Source organism: Drosophila nasuta, chromosome 2R (genome assembly GCF_023558535.2).
Source record: "Drosophila nasuta strain 15112-1781.00 chromosome 2R, ASM2355853v1, whole genome shotgun sequence".
Lineage (NCBI taxonomy): Eukaryota > Metazoa > Arthropoda > Insecta > Diptera > Drosophilidae > Drosophila > Drosophila nasuta.
This window is the reverse complement of record NC_083456.1, coordinates 20,089,323-20,105,567: the sequence shown is the minus strand read 5'-3', so window position 1 is coordinate 20,105,567 and position 16,245 is coordinate 20,089,323. Positions and strand designations below refer to the sequence as shown.

Below are 16,245 nucleotides of genomic sequence, written 5' to 3'. Positions count from 1 at the left end.
CACTCTATAACTCCCCCCAACTATATTCGTACATGACCTGTAATTAGTTTGCATTTCGTCTATGCATATTTTTCACTATTTACATTCGCATTCATATATATTTAAATATTCATCATTTTATTATCAGTTTAATATTATTTTTCGTGCCAACTGTTTGTATAACTTTTCAAAAATATATTATATTGCGAGTACTCTCACTCACACGATATTTTCACCATTTTGTGTTTACAAAACTTTTGTGTATCACAAAACACCGACAAAGCAAAAGTACAAAATAAATAGAGAAATACTATAGCAAACGCGCTACTACTGTTTTTAATATTATTTTATGATTTTCCTGTTTATAATTTATATGATTTTTAATACATCTCAAAACAAAACTCTCGCTAACTGACAACAAACTTCTATTTTCTCTTTTTTCTCTGTAGATGGTCACGCCTGATGCTCTATTTACCCTCTTTGGTACGTCTGCACAAAAACAAAAAACAAATACTACAAAATAATACCAATTACCTACAGACTTATTGCTATAAATATATATGTATACCATATATATATTCTACTATATATTTTATAAATACTACTATTTTGTTTAAGTAATGTTGAATAGTGGCACCCCAAGTGCTGTCTGCGTTAACTGCATCCAATCTCTAGTAGAACACTTCTCTTGCTATATCATTTAACTTCGCCCTACTCCAACAGCTTTGCGGCTGTGCCATTGTCTCGAGGTCCTTGACCATTTTATAAGTAGTTTACTAGATTATTCATTGAATTTACACAGCTGCCAAAAAAAATACTCGAAAACAAAGAGTCAACCAAAGGCACGAACCAACCACACATTGTAGCTGCTCTTGCTCCTAGAATTTAACACTCTTAACTCTCGAACTTCAACTTCCACCCTTCCACTTCACTTCACTCCTCCACCATTCTCTATGTCACTGCTTCTGGAGTTGTTCTGTTGTCCCTTAAGCGCAACTCGTTGGCGTGCTTCCGTTTGAAATTTACACCATTTACGTGCAATCAGCAAAAGTGCCATGAATTATTTATTTACACATCGAAGACACACTCTGAATATACTCGGGAATAGAGAGAGAGAGAGACAGCTTTGTAGTGTGGGTGAACACAACAATTGCAAAACCGCAAATATTGACACACAAAAAATAGAAAACACGACACACACAACAACGAAAATGTTTTAAATATTAAATAAATGTAAACACGGCAAAAGGCAAAGGGGAAAACAGCATTGTTGGACATGATGTTTTCACATCCAAATCCAAAAAAAAAAAAAAGAAAATGCCTGCGCTTTTCTCTAATCCTTTAAACAATAGAAAATTCTATAAGAAATTGAAGTTGCTGGCGATCAAAATTCCATTATGTGAAACACAGCATTAACCATAAGCTTTATACTGATCAACGTAATCAAGCAGCTGGATCCCTGACTGGACATATTAGAGCGCAGCTTAACTGTGTGTGTGTAAAAAATAATGGCCTGAGGTGGCAGCAACAACTATAGAAGTTGCACAACGGAAATGTGCATTAAATAACAGCAAAACGTTCTTACTGCATTTCCATTTTCATTTCGATTCGCATTCGCATTCCCATTTATATTTATATTGCATTACACAGAACATGAGAAGCAAAGTCCAACAAAATGCTACAAATGGCTTTCTAATAGCTTTTTGCCCAACAGCAAATCCATCAGCTTGAAATTGAAATAGTTTTGCTTGGTCTTCTGGCCTGGACACACAGAAATCTTCTCTCAGTCTTTGGCAATCACATCGAGGAAAGAGGAAGTGACACACATTTATATACATATACATATACATATGTATATATGCAGACGCCGTTGGCAGTTATCCTGTCATAAGTTGTGCTTACAAATTGTAAAACAATGAAAATGAAAATATATGCACTTGCATAAATCTACACACACACACACACACATGTATTTAAAAAGCATTCTGTGGCAACAACGGGCAACAAGTGAGACCGCACTCAGGCACACACTTGCATGGCATCCTGTTGCTCCTTCGTCGTTTGCCGTTGTCTGCGACATGCTCGTGTGCATGTAAAATTACATGAATTAAGTGCGTTCGTGGCGCCACCAACAACCGTTCCTCCTCCACCCTCTTCCCCAACAACAACAGCAACAACAACAACAACAAGAGTCACAACAGCTGCAACAGTTGCCTATTGTTGCTCGAGTAGATGCGGCTCTCTCTCGCAGCTCAGCTCGGCTCTAGCATGCAGATAGTGCTACAACAAAGCACATGCTTTAACATGCTGCTCATCCTGCCACACACACACACACAAACACCAAAACACAGCAACCACACACGCACACACACACACATTCGTTCACACAACAAAAGATTGAGTGCGGAAGTGCATAGCTATAAAAATGTCCATTTATTTAGTTATCATTGCGCTTGTTGCTGTGTTCTCTCTGTCTCTATCTCTCAGTTGCTCTGTCCTTTTCAGTCTGCATATTTGTATGCATTTTATACACTCCCTCACACACACACAGTACAGAGAACACATTCGCACAGTTTGCAGTTTTTGCTGGCTTTACAATTGAAATAAAATTTACTTTTGACTTTTCGTTGCTTCGTTGTTTTGGGTGGTTGAGTGCTCCGACTATTGTTGTTGCTGTTGTTGTTGACTGTGTTAGCTGGTTAGTTTAGTTGGGTTTTTGGCTGAACGAGACTTTTTGTTCTGGTCTCTATTATTGTCTCTTCTCGCTCGGTCTCTGTCTCTGTTTGCCAAATGAATTTAACTAACTTTATAAAGTTAATGGGGTTTGCTGTTTGAATTGCAGCTTCAACTTCCAAAGGGCGGCTAACCTGACCATAAAGTATTCTATGTGTCTGTGTCTCGACTATTTTACAGCATTTGGACTTGACTTTTCACATGCCTTGTATGTGTGTGTGTGTGTCTCCATCTGTTTGTTTTATTTAATTACCAAAATACTTCGATTCCTGCGAGTGCCAAAGGCAGTCGCTTTATCCTCTGCCCAGTGTAGCGCATAATTGCAGCATAATGGATTTGTTGCTGCTGTCCCTTGGCTTGCCAACTTGCATTTTTGTGCTGCCATAACCCAAACACACACACACACATATACAATCACATTCTCACATTCACATACTCCACATTTACCACACTCATAACATTCTCCGAGCAAGTCTGTTGAAGTCTGCATGCAGCCTGCCTTTGTCTCTGGTGACACAAAACGGTTTGTTTGCGGCTTGTTTACATGTCTATGTATGTGTGCGACGAGTGTAAGTAAGTGTGTTGTGTTGTGTTGTGTCTGTGCGCCTCTTTGTTTGCCTGTAAATGCATTTAATTTGAGTTTAAATACCCAAATATAAACTTTTGCCAAACAAACGCAACCACACGCACAAAAGAGAAGAGGAGGAGACTGAAGCAACTGCTGCCTCTGTGGTTTAAGCTGCTTTACTTGTCTTCTGTCTGTGTGTGTGTGTGTGTGTGGCCTTTATTTACAAATTGCATTGGATTCTGTCAGCATTTCGGGCTTATCGCTCATAAAGTAAACAAAAATTTGCCAAACGCATTAATTGCTTAAAAATGATTATTGTTGTTGCTGCTGCTGCTATTGTTGCTGTTGTCGTTAGTTGACGTTATTATGTGCATAAAGGCAAGTCTGACCACAGACACACAAACAACAAGGGCAACTAAGGGCAGCTTAAAGCAACTGAGCCACAGTAAATCCTATCAGCAGCTCGTTAGCCACAGTTAAGACTAACTGCAGCCCAGTCAGGCAGTCATCCAGTTAGCCTGTTAGCCAGTTGCCATTTGCCAGTTGGCAGCTGCCTGCAGTGCTAATAAAGCTTCGATTGCTGATTTAACGCCAAGACCGAGACTGAGAGCGAGAGCGAGCGCAAAGCATGGAGCAGAAAATTGTTAGATGTAGAAGTGTATCATATGCCCCGTTGCACACAGCAAGCCAGCTGCCCAGCTCGCTGCCTGTTGCCTCAAGTCAATGTCGATGTCGATGTCGTTGCGGATAAGCTGAACGCTCTCGCTCTCTTAAGCGTCTTATTATTGGCTGGGCCATGACTCGAAATGGCGTGCCAATAGATTTAGATAAACTCGCCAAGCTGCCAAGCTCCTCTGCCTTGACACTGTCACTGTCGGCGACTTGGCAGTCGGGCAACAGTCGGGTCTCTAAACGAGCAATCAGCTAAAATGGCAGAGCTAAAATTTTATGTAATAACCTTTGAATTTCCAAGTAGCTTAACATGACGTCGACTCGAAGAGCGCGCGCCAATGTGTGATACTTGAGGAAACTTGTACGACAAACAAGCAACGGCAACGCGACTGGCGATTGTCACCCACACACACACACACACACACACACACAGCGCCTTTTGTTATGTTAATGGCAAACAGGGAGAAAGGACACGTAACCACAATTTCCACATGACGGCGACGTACCAACGCCAGCGTTTTGACGGCCACGTTTAGCTGGCAAATTTTGCACTTCAATCATGGGTTGGCAAACGTGTGTGCGCGCTGTGATGTTTGCCTAAAAGCTGTTTGCATATCAAATAATAAAAGTGGCAAGCGTAAAGCTTGTGCAACGCCCCCCACACACAGAGAACGGCGCACTTCAAACGTTTACAGCACCTAGAGATTGATCAAGCCCAACGAGGAAGAGAAACGCAACAAAAAAAGAAGATAGCAAAAAAAAAAAGAAAAAAGAAAAAGGTTCAGAATGTAACCCTTTCTGACTCGAGACATTTTATTAGTTTTGACAGCGCTTTGTTGTTGGCCAGCCCAACAACTCAATTGAGCGAACCATGAGGGCGGAACTGAGAGCTGCCAACTGGGAGATGGGAGATGGGAGAAGGGAGACGAGCTGTTGCCCTGCTCAATGCTACTTTGACTATGACACGGCTCTTTAGACACTTGACACATGCCGCATGCCAGTTGTTGGCTGTCAGCCGTTCAATAGACGCCGTTTTAATAGAGCATTCATTCCCTCCCTTCCCCCCATCCAACGATCTTATCCTTTTTGCTAGCAACTAAACTGTTGCCTACTTTTTGGGGCCCAATTCAGATATTTGACCCTCTTTATGGAGTGTGGCATCAGTTGTATCTACATCGACATCTACATATACAATAAAAACTTAATCAGTCTGCAAATCGTCTGGCAAACATATTGATGTGTGTCCATGACTGTGCGTGTGTGTATGTTTGTGGAAATCCGCTAATGTAATTGTAATGGCGTGCTAAAAATTTATATCATTGCCAAAAATATTGTTGAAACGTGTTTAATTGAATTTTTATGAGCTCGAACTGTGTGAACTGCGAACTGTGTGTGCGTGATTTCAGTGTTGACGCTCAAAATAATTTCATAAAATTTTATGAATGTGCTAGCAGATAGAGGGCGACGACGCACAGCAGGAAGGCAGCGAGAGGCAATTTGATAAAGTGGCGTGACCGGAAAAAGGCAAAAATGTGTGCAAATCATCTCAATGGAGTTTTCGTTTTCGTTTTTTTTTTTCAATAATTTAACATGTTTCGTTTATCTGAAATTTTTGGGAAATTAATGTCCGCATATGAAATGAGTTAGCTTAAATGGCCTGTCAATGGTTTTCTGATGGTCGACAAATTACTTTTGTTATATTTTTGAGTATTGCACTAAATACATAACAAAAATCACGTAAATTTGCTGCTGTACACGTGCTTTCTCTCCCACCCAACAGTTACTCTGTCTCAGCCTTTTCAAGCTCTTCCATTGCCTTGAAGGCCACAAGCCACAGAAATTTGCATTAAACGACGGACGAGCGGCGATATTTTTTCATCTAAAATATGCTCAAACATACGACTAATGGGCCGCCAGGGAATCCTCCGAGGCAGAGAGTCAGAGTCGAAGCAGCGCCACAAGAAAAGTATGCAAACATATTCAAAGTCAGACTGCTTGGTTGGTTGGCTGGTTGCTGGCTGCTCTATGCAGCTAAATCTTTTTGCGATAATAAATTATTATAAAGTCTGGCTAAGGGCGGCATCGCAGCAGCCGCTTTGCATGGCAACCGACTGTTGGCTGTCGACTGACGGCAGCAGCAGCAGTTGCGCATACGCCCAGTTGGACGTCAAATTGTGATGGTGCTGGCCAGGAGACTGGCATTCAATATGCTTCACTGCCAATGCCTGCAGAATACCGTATTCGTATTCGTCGACGTATTCGTTTTGGGCAGTCTCTTCTTCTGTCTGACCTGTGCTTCGACTTGGCTCGCTTGGCTTGGTTTATTGCTGCAATTGTTGCTACTCTTACTGCTGCTGCTGCTACTATAACTGCAAAGCCAATTTTCAAGCAAACGAAATTTTTCGGTGTTTGGCATAAGTCAAGTTTCAGTTCGCAGCACAGTTCTTTCAGTTTCAGTTTTTGCACTGTGCAGTCAGGCAGCAGGCAGAAGAGGAAAGTCAGGCATCCAGTCGACTGTATAAAATGGATTTACTGCCAACTGTTGAACTACTCTACGACGAGTATGCACCGCTTGCTCTCGCACTATTTACTACCTGCATTTCTATTGCTACTTTTGTAACTTGTTAGCGCTCCGCTTCATTCGTCTCCCCGTTCGCCCCCGCTTTTCATGCAACACACACATTGAACCTTGCAGCTTTTTTGCCCTCACTTTTACTGCCATTCGGTTTTGAGTTTATTTTTATTTTTGCTGCTTTTCGTTTTGGGGCAAAGTAGAAGGGAGAAGTTGGCTAGTTGAAAATTTACTTTTCGCATTATTCGATTTGTTGTCTTGGGCAACCGAGGGTGCCTGCACTTTACATTGTTTGCATTGCTGGACAATGACAGCAGGCGGCAACTTGACAGTGGAATGGGGGAACAACCTTTTAGCTACCAACTATTTTTTTTATGCTTGATGGCAATTTGCGCCCTTGCTGCAAATTTGCCGCTGATTGGCTACAATCAGACAGAGGACAAGAGCTAAAAAGAGGACTGAGCGTATGCTTTGCACCTGTCAAAGCAAAAGTCCAATGCCCAAGCTAACAAATCACAAGCAAATGTTTTTGTTGTGCTTCGTCCACCGACCACTTAAAGTTGCTTTAAATTTTCGCCACTGCATATTGCATACTTTGCGGCGGTTGCGCGCATAAGTAAAGTCATAAAATACAATTGAATAACGCGTCGCAACATCAAAAACTTGTGCGCTCGCTGGCAAGCATCTTCTTCAATATTGCAACACACCTACACCGTGTCTGACAGCTGTAAAACCAGCCGCGTGGCGCAGCCTTAAAAAGTATGCAACCGAAGAGATCCGTTGCCAAAGCCACTGCCAGAAACTGCAACGGGAAAGGACTCGCTGGCTGCTCGTAAAAAATAGCCGAGAAAACTTATTGAGCTAGTTATGAGTTTCGTACATGATACTAACGGCTCCGTCCCGGCAATAATACCTAGCCGAGGAGCTGCACCTGCCAGAGAGAGAGATTGGATAGGAAAAGGGGTTGAGTTGCTTGGCTTGGCTGGGAGCAGCAACGTATGCCTGGTTATGGCTTTTTGGTGGTGTGTAAAACTTTGGCAACATTTGCGCGTTGCATAAAACTCCAGCGCCAGCTCCTTTGCTGTCCGAAATTTTCGTGGCTCGCTTCCGCCGTTTAAGTCGCGTCTTATGACCGCTATGCGGGCTCTACTTTGTAGATTGCACGCGCTTAAACTTAAAGTTGCTTAAAGTATACTTCGACTGCATTTAATTAGATATTTTCATTAGTCCCATTGGCAGGCAGGCAGGCAGGCAACCACAAATATGTCCTTTAATCTTACGTATTTAATGTTTTTTTTTCTGCGCTCGGCAATAAAGTGCAACTCAATGCTAATAATCTGAAATATTTTTACGTAATTCACAGGTGTATACGGCGATGTGCAACGTGTAAAGATTTTGTACAACAAAAAGGACTCGGCACTCATACAAATGGCAGAGCCGCAGCAAGCTTATTTGGGTAAGTCAAACATGGCCAAAGCCCAACCCAAAAGTAATGAAAAATCTGCAGCAGCGAAAAGGGGCATCAGATAAAAATAAAAAACAGAAATACACACAAAAAATAAAAAATAAAGAATGAAATGCGAACGAGCAGCAGAAGCAGCGTGGCAACTGCTGCAAAACAGGGGCAGTTAGCTGCTGGGATGGCAAGTGATTCGTGGTGGCAGCAAAATGGAAGGCAGCTGCAATTTGCAGCTTGTTTAAAATGAAAAATTCCAGCAACATGAAATTCCAAACGTTGCATACCTTTGGCAACCAGACTCGTTGTTACCTCTGCTGCTACGCTGCAAATGCAACAAACAAAATGTATTAATAATAAAAATTGTTAAAGCGAAAGAGATGGCCAGATATAACGACCTCAATGAGGCAACAACCAGAACAGTACAGAACAGAACAGAACAGAGCCGACAGACAGAGCAAGAGCGAGCGACTCGTGCACATAAATGAAATTTTATAAGCGCTTTATTACCAGAGCCTGTCCAACACCTGGTCGCAACTGCTTGTGCTTGGACTGCAGCAACTCCCTGTTGCTACTGAATCCCTGGCTGGTGACCCAAGCCGTGCGCCTCAGCGGGGGACATGCCAATCATTTTATTGCATTTATTTGTGTGCACTTTGCCATTGTCAGGCAGGCAGGCAGGCGACCTCCATTCGTTCCTTCCACTCACCGCTTGACCCCTTTGCCTTTGGCTGTTTGTGTTCGCATTAAACGAAATGAAAATCGCCGCGCATTGCGAGGCGTTAAGAGCACCCAACCGACGTGCCAAATTCCACTTTATTACAAAAGCAAAAAAAAAAACAGACAAACACGAGCAGTTCGCGCGCTGACAGCGACACCTTTTCAATTTCGATTTGGTTTTATTCCATTTAATACATGGGACACAGGACAGGCATTGGCATTGGCCATTGGCAGCGGACGGCGGGCAGCGTTGTCTGGATATTTCTTTTCATTTATGCGAATTCGAAAAATAACTCAAAAGCTGTCAAAGCTCCGCCAACGGGGCTCGCTTAATTGAAAACGACAAACGCGACATCGAATTGGACTTATAGTTCTCTCTTCTGTTCTGTTCTGTTCCGTTGGGCGTTAAGTAATTGCACGCATTGCGCATACGCAGCGTTGGCGCGCTAGCCATTGTAAAAACTGCAGGCTTATTAGCTGCTTATGCCGATTGATCATTGAAAGCGAACGCTTTCGCATATGTATGCCGTTCGTTCTCACTTTAAGCCGCTTTGCTGCAAGCTGCTAACGCTTAAATACTTAACAAATAATTTCCCTCGTTGCCAGTAAAACGCATTGGTTTGTTTTTTATGCTGTATTGCCACTGCTAACAGCAGCAGCAGCAACGAACAGTAGCAACAGCAATGTTGTTGTTATTAATAAAGTTTAAATAAATTTAATTAGTGCAATGAATGCAATGCTACGGAAATTGCCAGCAAATTGCACGACAGGCGGCGGCATTTAAAACCACTGCACGAAAAAAAGCGAGTGCAGCAGTTTTTTATATCGATTTATATTAATGCATATAGTCACAAAAAAAAAAACACAGCTAAAACATACCCTGCAAGAGAAATGACTTTAAATTTCGTGCTTATTTATAAGCTTACTCTAAAAGCGTAGTTTAAAAATGTAAATTAGAAATGCTTCTTTGCTTATCATTTAAATTTTTAAGCAGAAAGATAAAAAAAAAAAACAATTTGCATAGTTGGCTTTGATGGGCAGTTAAAAATATGCTTTGTGCTGCACTCAATTAATAATGGCAATTATCATTGCGTAAAATTTTTGCTGTTTTCAGTTCAGGTTCAGTTTTTTCCTCCCGCTCTTATCTCCTGGCTCACTGCCTGGCTGCAACAATCTCCATATTTGTCGCATTTTTGTGCGCTCAAAGGCATTCCAACTTTGTGCAGAGATATTTGTAAAATTCTTAATGCAATCAACTATCCCGTACAATGCTTTTGCATTTTCATATTCTTTGTATATGTTTTTGTGTCTCTGTGTTTGGCTTCATTATTTTTGCATTTTCGGACTAATCAGCTGCAATCAGTTGAACGCAGTGAACAGCGGCAAAACAGTCAAGCAGAGACATCGCGTCGGATACGTAATGTTGTTTATTGAATTTGTCAATAATTTGACAACATGCCGACCGCAGCATGCGGTGCAATGTGGTTCGGTTCCATTTGCAATGCGATGCTACTGCACAACAACTTTTGCAGATATGCAAACAACAAAATGCGTCGCTTTATTTGTGGCAACAAAACCAAAGCTATTCGACAAGCAAATTATTGTACACACACCACACACGCACACACACACACACACTTGCTCACAACACATGGATGTACACACCCAATTGCTGTTGGCATGTGAAAATATTAATGGCGCTGCGTCAACATATAGACTACTAATGTGCCGCGAGGGCTGCCAAATGGCAAACACTTCCGGCTGAATTCTCTGCACTCTCTCTCTTTCTACCAGCCAAGCATATTTCTTATTCCATCCGTTGTCCAATGTCCGTCCGTCCGTTCGTCCGGTCAGGTAACTACTTTGGGGTGCGAGTGTTGTTGTGGGTGTTGTTGGAGTTTGTCGGTGAGTGCGCACTTATGCACTCATAAAATATTAACAAATTCATTCGTTACTTTGCCCAAAACTCACTCTCTCTCTCTCTTTCGTTCGCAACTCTGGCAGAACAAAGACGATTACAGGCGACTCCCCCCAAACAGCAAGAGCAGTTAGGGCAGCAGATGTCCTGTGCCCCCTTTCCCCCGTTGCCAAATCGCATGCCGCCCCCCGCCCACTCCATGCATATGAAAGTGTCTCGCATGGACGATACGAAGAGTAGACAGTGCGCACAAAATACGGTTACAATTGCACACTCAGCATACGAATTACAGCGTAAAGGCGAAAAAAAAGCGGAAACTTTTTTTTTGTTCCGGATTGGTCTAAATGAAGTCAAGACTAGAGAGACACAAACACAGTGCGACAGCAATCAAGTGGCAATGGTCAAAGCAGAAATAACAAAAACTACAGACACACAGAATGTTAAAACAATAAGCATATGGGCGGGTTCGTTGGTTGTTGTTTCACTCGGAGTTTGAGACTGAGTCTGATACTGAGTCTGAGGTGTGTGTGTGGAAATATTATAATGGCCCCAACAATGGGCGAAGCTGGCTGGCAACGAACGTTGTGCAAATGGATGCTGACCGGACGCGCGCCATTTGTTGTGTCTGCCTTTGTCGGGATTAAGTTTTTGCACAACTTATTACAAACTATAGACACACATACACACTTACACATAACAGACTCGTATAAATTTATAGGCAACACGCACAGCTGGCACAGCAACGTAACTGTAACATTGTTGCTGCTGTTGCTGCTGTTGCTTGGGGAATTTTTGGGTAAATAAATTTCTGTGCTTTTTTTGGCGCAACAAATTCCTGCAAAATATTTTGCATGAGCAGCGTACGCATAAAAGTATTTACAACAAAAACAAACAAATATTTGCGCATGCTACACACACACACACACATCATCTATATATACATCGCATCGCATCTATATATTATGAGCCGATTACGCATACGTCATGTGAAACTTGTAACAGAGTTTTGACAAAGTTTAGTGCGTTAAGTGACTATTTGAATGACTTAGACGCAGTCAGGCAAAGCAAAACTTTCTGATGAACTGACTTTGCATAGTTTCCCATTTGACAAATGCTGTGCATACAGAGGAGAGTATTATTGTGTTACAAGTACTTTTGGTAGTAGTTAGAGCTTAAGATGTGCCTTTGGCTTGTGTTTATGAGATCAATCAATCTCACCTGAGCCCAACAGCAATACAGCTAATGCAAACTTCGGGGACTTTGTAACGAGTTACGAGTTCCGTGTTGTTGTTCTTGTTGTTGTTGTCGTTGTTAACCCACTTCATTCATACTTAAAACACGCATAAATCCTTTAGAAGCGCCGCATCATCTACAAGTCACTTTTGGGGCTAAAGCACAAACCCAACTTTTTGTTTTTTTTTTATATTTTGTAGAAATCCTTTTGCTTGTGTTTCTACGGTGCTCAGCTGTGCGTGCAATCTTTTTGTTGTGTTCTTTTTTAATGCCTTGCACAAGTTAATAATGATTTGTTGTTGTTGTTGTTGTTGTTGTTGTTGGGGCTGCCACTGGTCAGGTTGGTAATTAAAACTTTAAGATACTTTTTGAGTTGGGCCTCAGTCCCTCAGTCCGCAGCCGCAATTGCCGCAACGAGTGGCAGAAGCAACAGCAGCAGCTGCAGCACTTTGAAAGGCGCTGAGATGATAGGCAAAGTTGGTCCTCTTTCCATTCTCCCCCCCCTCCTCCGCCTGCTTTTGGCTAGCGAAGCGCCGTCTCGGTTGCACATTAATCTTTATTACAAGTGTTTGTCATATACTCGTACACGAACGTCGACGCATGTGGCAAACTGGCTCTGAACCAGAAGCGTTTGTCACTGCCTCTGTCTCTGTCTCTGCCTCTGTCTCCGTCCCTATCCCTATCCCTATGCTTGTGTCCTGCCTTTTATTTAACAATTTATTACATTTTCAAGCCTTATTTTTTTGTAAAATCATTTAATCCATTAGGCAAACAATAAACGGCTGAGTAAGCATATTATTTCACAATAAAACATAAGCAACTTTACACGACTCGCTCCCATCTTCTAACCAGTCCACTGTCCATGACAACTGCGCACAATGATAAAATGTTATATAATTTATTAAAATAATGCACAAAGAGAGCAGCCCAAAAGTGGGCGACAAGTGCGTGTGTCAGCTAAGACCCAAAGCATGACTTGCCCAACTCAAATTGAATAAAAATGTAATCGAAATTGAAATCGAAATCACAAACTCACAATCGTCGCAATCGCAATCGCAATCGAATCGAACCGAGATGAAATAAAAATAAACTGAATGTGCAACTAAGCCTCAGGTGTTATGACTATCGAGGCAGGGTAAAAATGCAAAACAAAAAAAAAAGGGAAGAAAAACAAGAGAGGGGAAAAAACGATAGCATACTTTTGTGGGCAATGCATTTTATTGCGAGTCATTTGCTTGTAAATCACCAAAGGCAGACGACATTGATAAAGTTGCAGTTACATTTTAGAATGTAAATATTTGCCTGCACTTATTGCTCACTCCGTCCATGGGGCATATATGTACATATGTTTGGGGTGGAGTATGCGACGCGAGAACGTTAGCGAACATCGACTGGAGGGAGACTGAAGCCGAGGCGCGCCAAAGTAATTTTATGGCTTGTAACGCAGCATATAAATTGCATCTACACATGTGAACACATGTAGACATGTAGTTCCGTCTATGCATACAAACATGAACAAATATTCTATAACACCCCAGCATCCACAACACACTCAGACAGACACATACTAAGAGATGTTGAGGGAGCTATTGGATAAAAGTTTACCACTAAATTCGTGCATTCGCCATTCGTTTTAACGTGAGAATTGTATTTCTCGTTTTTGTATTTTTATACATTTACAGCCATGTCTCACCTTGATAAATTACGTTTATGGGGCAAGCCAATACGTGTCATGGCCAGCAAACATCAGGCCGTGCAACTGCCCAAGGAGGGACAGCCGGACGCGGGCCTGACACGTGACTACTCACAGAATCCGTTGCATCGTTTCAAAAAGCCCGGCAGCAAGAACTATCAAAACATCTACCCGCCATCGGCAACACTGCATTTAAGTAACATTCCGTAAGTATCATCATATCATATCGTGTCTAGCTAGCTAGCTAGCTGCCTAGCGTTTAAAGATATAGTTCACCCGATACACCCGATGCGCCGTGCACAGCTGGAGTTTGTATTTTCATCAACGCCACGCGGGCAATTACAATTACCGTTATGAGCAACAGCAACAACAGCAGCAGCAACAGCAGCAGAAGCCCAGAGCAGAGCGGTGGCAACTCAGACACCCCGTGTCGCTTTTGTCTGCCAAATATGACAAAGCGCCCCGCCAGGTTCTTATGGCGATGCTCCGATGGCAAAGAGGGTGAAGCTGCCGTTTGAATTTATGTGTTTATGCTCCAGCTTTCTCTCTCTATCTCTCTCTCTCTATTGCCTCGCTTTGTGGCTGTGGCAATTTCTGCTGCCTGCTGTTCGATGTGCTCGGTGTGCTCGGTGTTTATGCGATATCTATAGACGCACAGCATGCCAATTTAAATCGATAGCTGTTAATTTTACGAATGTTTCTCAACAGCTCATCCTGCACTGAGGATGACATCAAAGAAGCCTTCACCTCCAACAACTTTGAAGTCAAAGCATTCAAGTTTTTCCCGTAAGTACACAAATTTGTGTTTCCCCAATTTTAAACAGTTTTAGCTAATTAATAATAATTGATTTCCATTCGCAATTTGCAGTAAGGACCGCAAAATGGCGCTGCTGCAGCTGTCGTCGGTGGAGGAAGCTGTGCTGGCGCTGATCAAAATGCACAACCATCAGCTGTCGGAGTCCAATCATTTGCGTGTGAGCTTCTCCAAGTCGAACATCTAGAATCCGACCCGGGGTCAGGTTCACTGAACTTGACTGAGTGCCAACAGCAGCAGCTATCCGCTACGGCAGCAGATCTTTTGGCAGCAACAGATACAATCTATAATTCGTAGTACAAGCGGCGTGCAGGGCAATCGCCACAACACCCACTTCAACTGACAACCAACAGCAACAACAACAACAACAGCAACAGCAACATTTAAAGCGGCAACCACAAGCAAAACTAGAACAACAAACAAACCCAACCAATCCCAACCCATCAACAAACAGCAGCAAAACAATCGATGCAAGAGCTATAGCTAATCTAAATAAAATATATATATATATATACACACATATATACAACATACAAATTCTAAAACAAAGAAAAACAAATACTGTTTTCCCAATATTGATCGCAAATTCAAAACAAAACAAAACAATTAATTATAGACTCCAACTTATATGATGAATACCAATTCAAATGTTTGCCACAAGTGTGCAGCAAGTAAAAAAAAAAAACTAAAAACAGATTTAAATAAAGCAAAGCAAAAGAAAAGAGCCCACTAAACAATCAGCGACGTCGTATAATCATAAGCTTAAAGTTAATACTATATATGTAGTCGATAAGTCTAGTAAGTTGCATTGAGAGAAACAAAAACAAAAGAATACAAAAAAAAACAAACAACAAAAACAAAAACAAAATTAGTTGTAATTTGAGTGCACTGTACTGTGTTTTGGTTTTAAAAAACATCAGCAGAGAGAAGTCAAAGCGAAACAAAAAAAATCTTAAACTAAAATTATAAAAAAAACAACATTTATGTTTAAACAAAATGATGATGAAGTGCGCAAACATTTTATTATGTATGAGTATTTACTGTTATTATATTTTAAGTGATTGCAGCACGATTGATTGATAATCCTGATTTCTACAAGTGAAAAACAAAAAAAAAACAACACAAAAGAGTTCAACTTAAAAAGCAAACGCGCAAATAAGATGTTTTTAAACGTTTTATTTTTTTTTATTAAATATTATTATTAATTTTGTTAGTGGTACGATTAATGTTAAAAGTAAATCTCAATATTAGATCGAAAACGTGCACACTAATTCCTAAGTGTACTCGTAATTGAAGAAGCCAAGCAAAAAGGCGCTGAAAAAAATGTATTACATTTAACATAAAATAAAATCAAACTATTGTCGGGCGTGTGAAGAGAAGAGATCCCATCATAAAGTTAGTACGCCTATTCGTTTAGCATTAAATCAGACACAAAACAAAAGTAACTCTTTTAAAGGCAGATATAACAGATAAAAAAACAAACAAAAAAAAAACATAAACAAATTGAAAGTAAAGCGTACGTAAAATCTTCTGTGTGTGTGTATATGTAAATGTTGTTAAATTAGAAAAATATTATTATATATACACAAAATGAAAACAAAAATATATACTGTATAATGGATATACATATGCATACAAAAAAGGAAAAGAAAAAAACATAAATATTTATAGTAAGTATATATATATATGAATATATATTGAACTACAACAAAAACATGAAACAGGAAATAAAACAAATTTTAAGATACGAAAATAAAATCTCAAAAGAATCGTAATTATATCTAGGCCTAAGCATACCAATATGAAAGACATATAAGTGTTTTTAGCAAAAACGAAAACAAAAACATACAAAAAAAAGAACAAAAAGCAAAAAAGAAAAAAACTCAA

The 16,245-nt window shown here is 40.8% G+C and overlaps 1 protein-coding gene across 14 annotated transcripts in view; it reads left to right on the top strand.

Moving 5' to 3' along the window:
* The window catches only part of LOC132787645 (polypyrimidine tract-binding protein 1), a 162,383-nt gene extending 146,138 nt beyond the window's left edge, over positions 1-16,245 (top strand). For all 14 annotated transcript variants that reach the window (XM_060794840.1, XM_060794836.1, XM_060794841.1 and 11 more), the window contains 5 exons: positions 429-462; positions 7,888-7,980; positions 13,534-13,750; positions 14,253-14,330; positions 14,413-16,245. In XM_060794840.1, the coding sequence (XP_060650823.1) occupies positions 429-462; positions 7,888-7,980; positions 13,534-13,750; positions 14,253-14,330; positions 14,413-14,545 (555 nt within the window). In that variant the 3' untranslated portion in view covers positions 14,546-16,245. The remainder of the gene's footprint in view (positions 1-428; positions 463-7,887; positions 7,981-13,533; positions 13,751-14,252; positions 14,331-14,412) is intronic.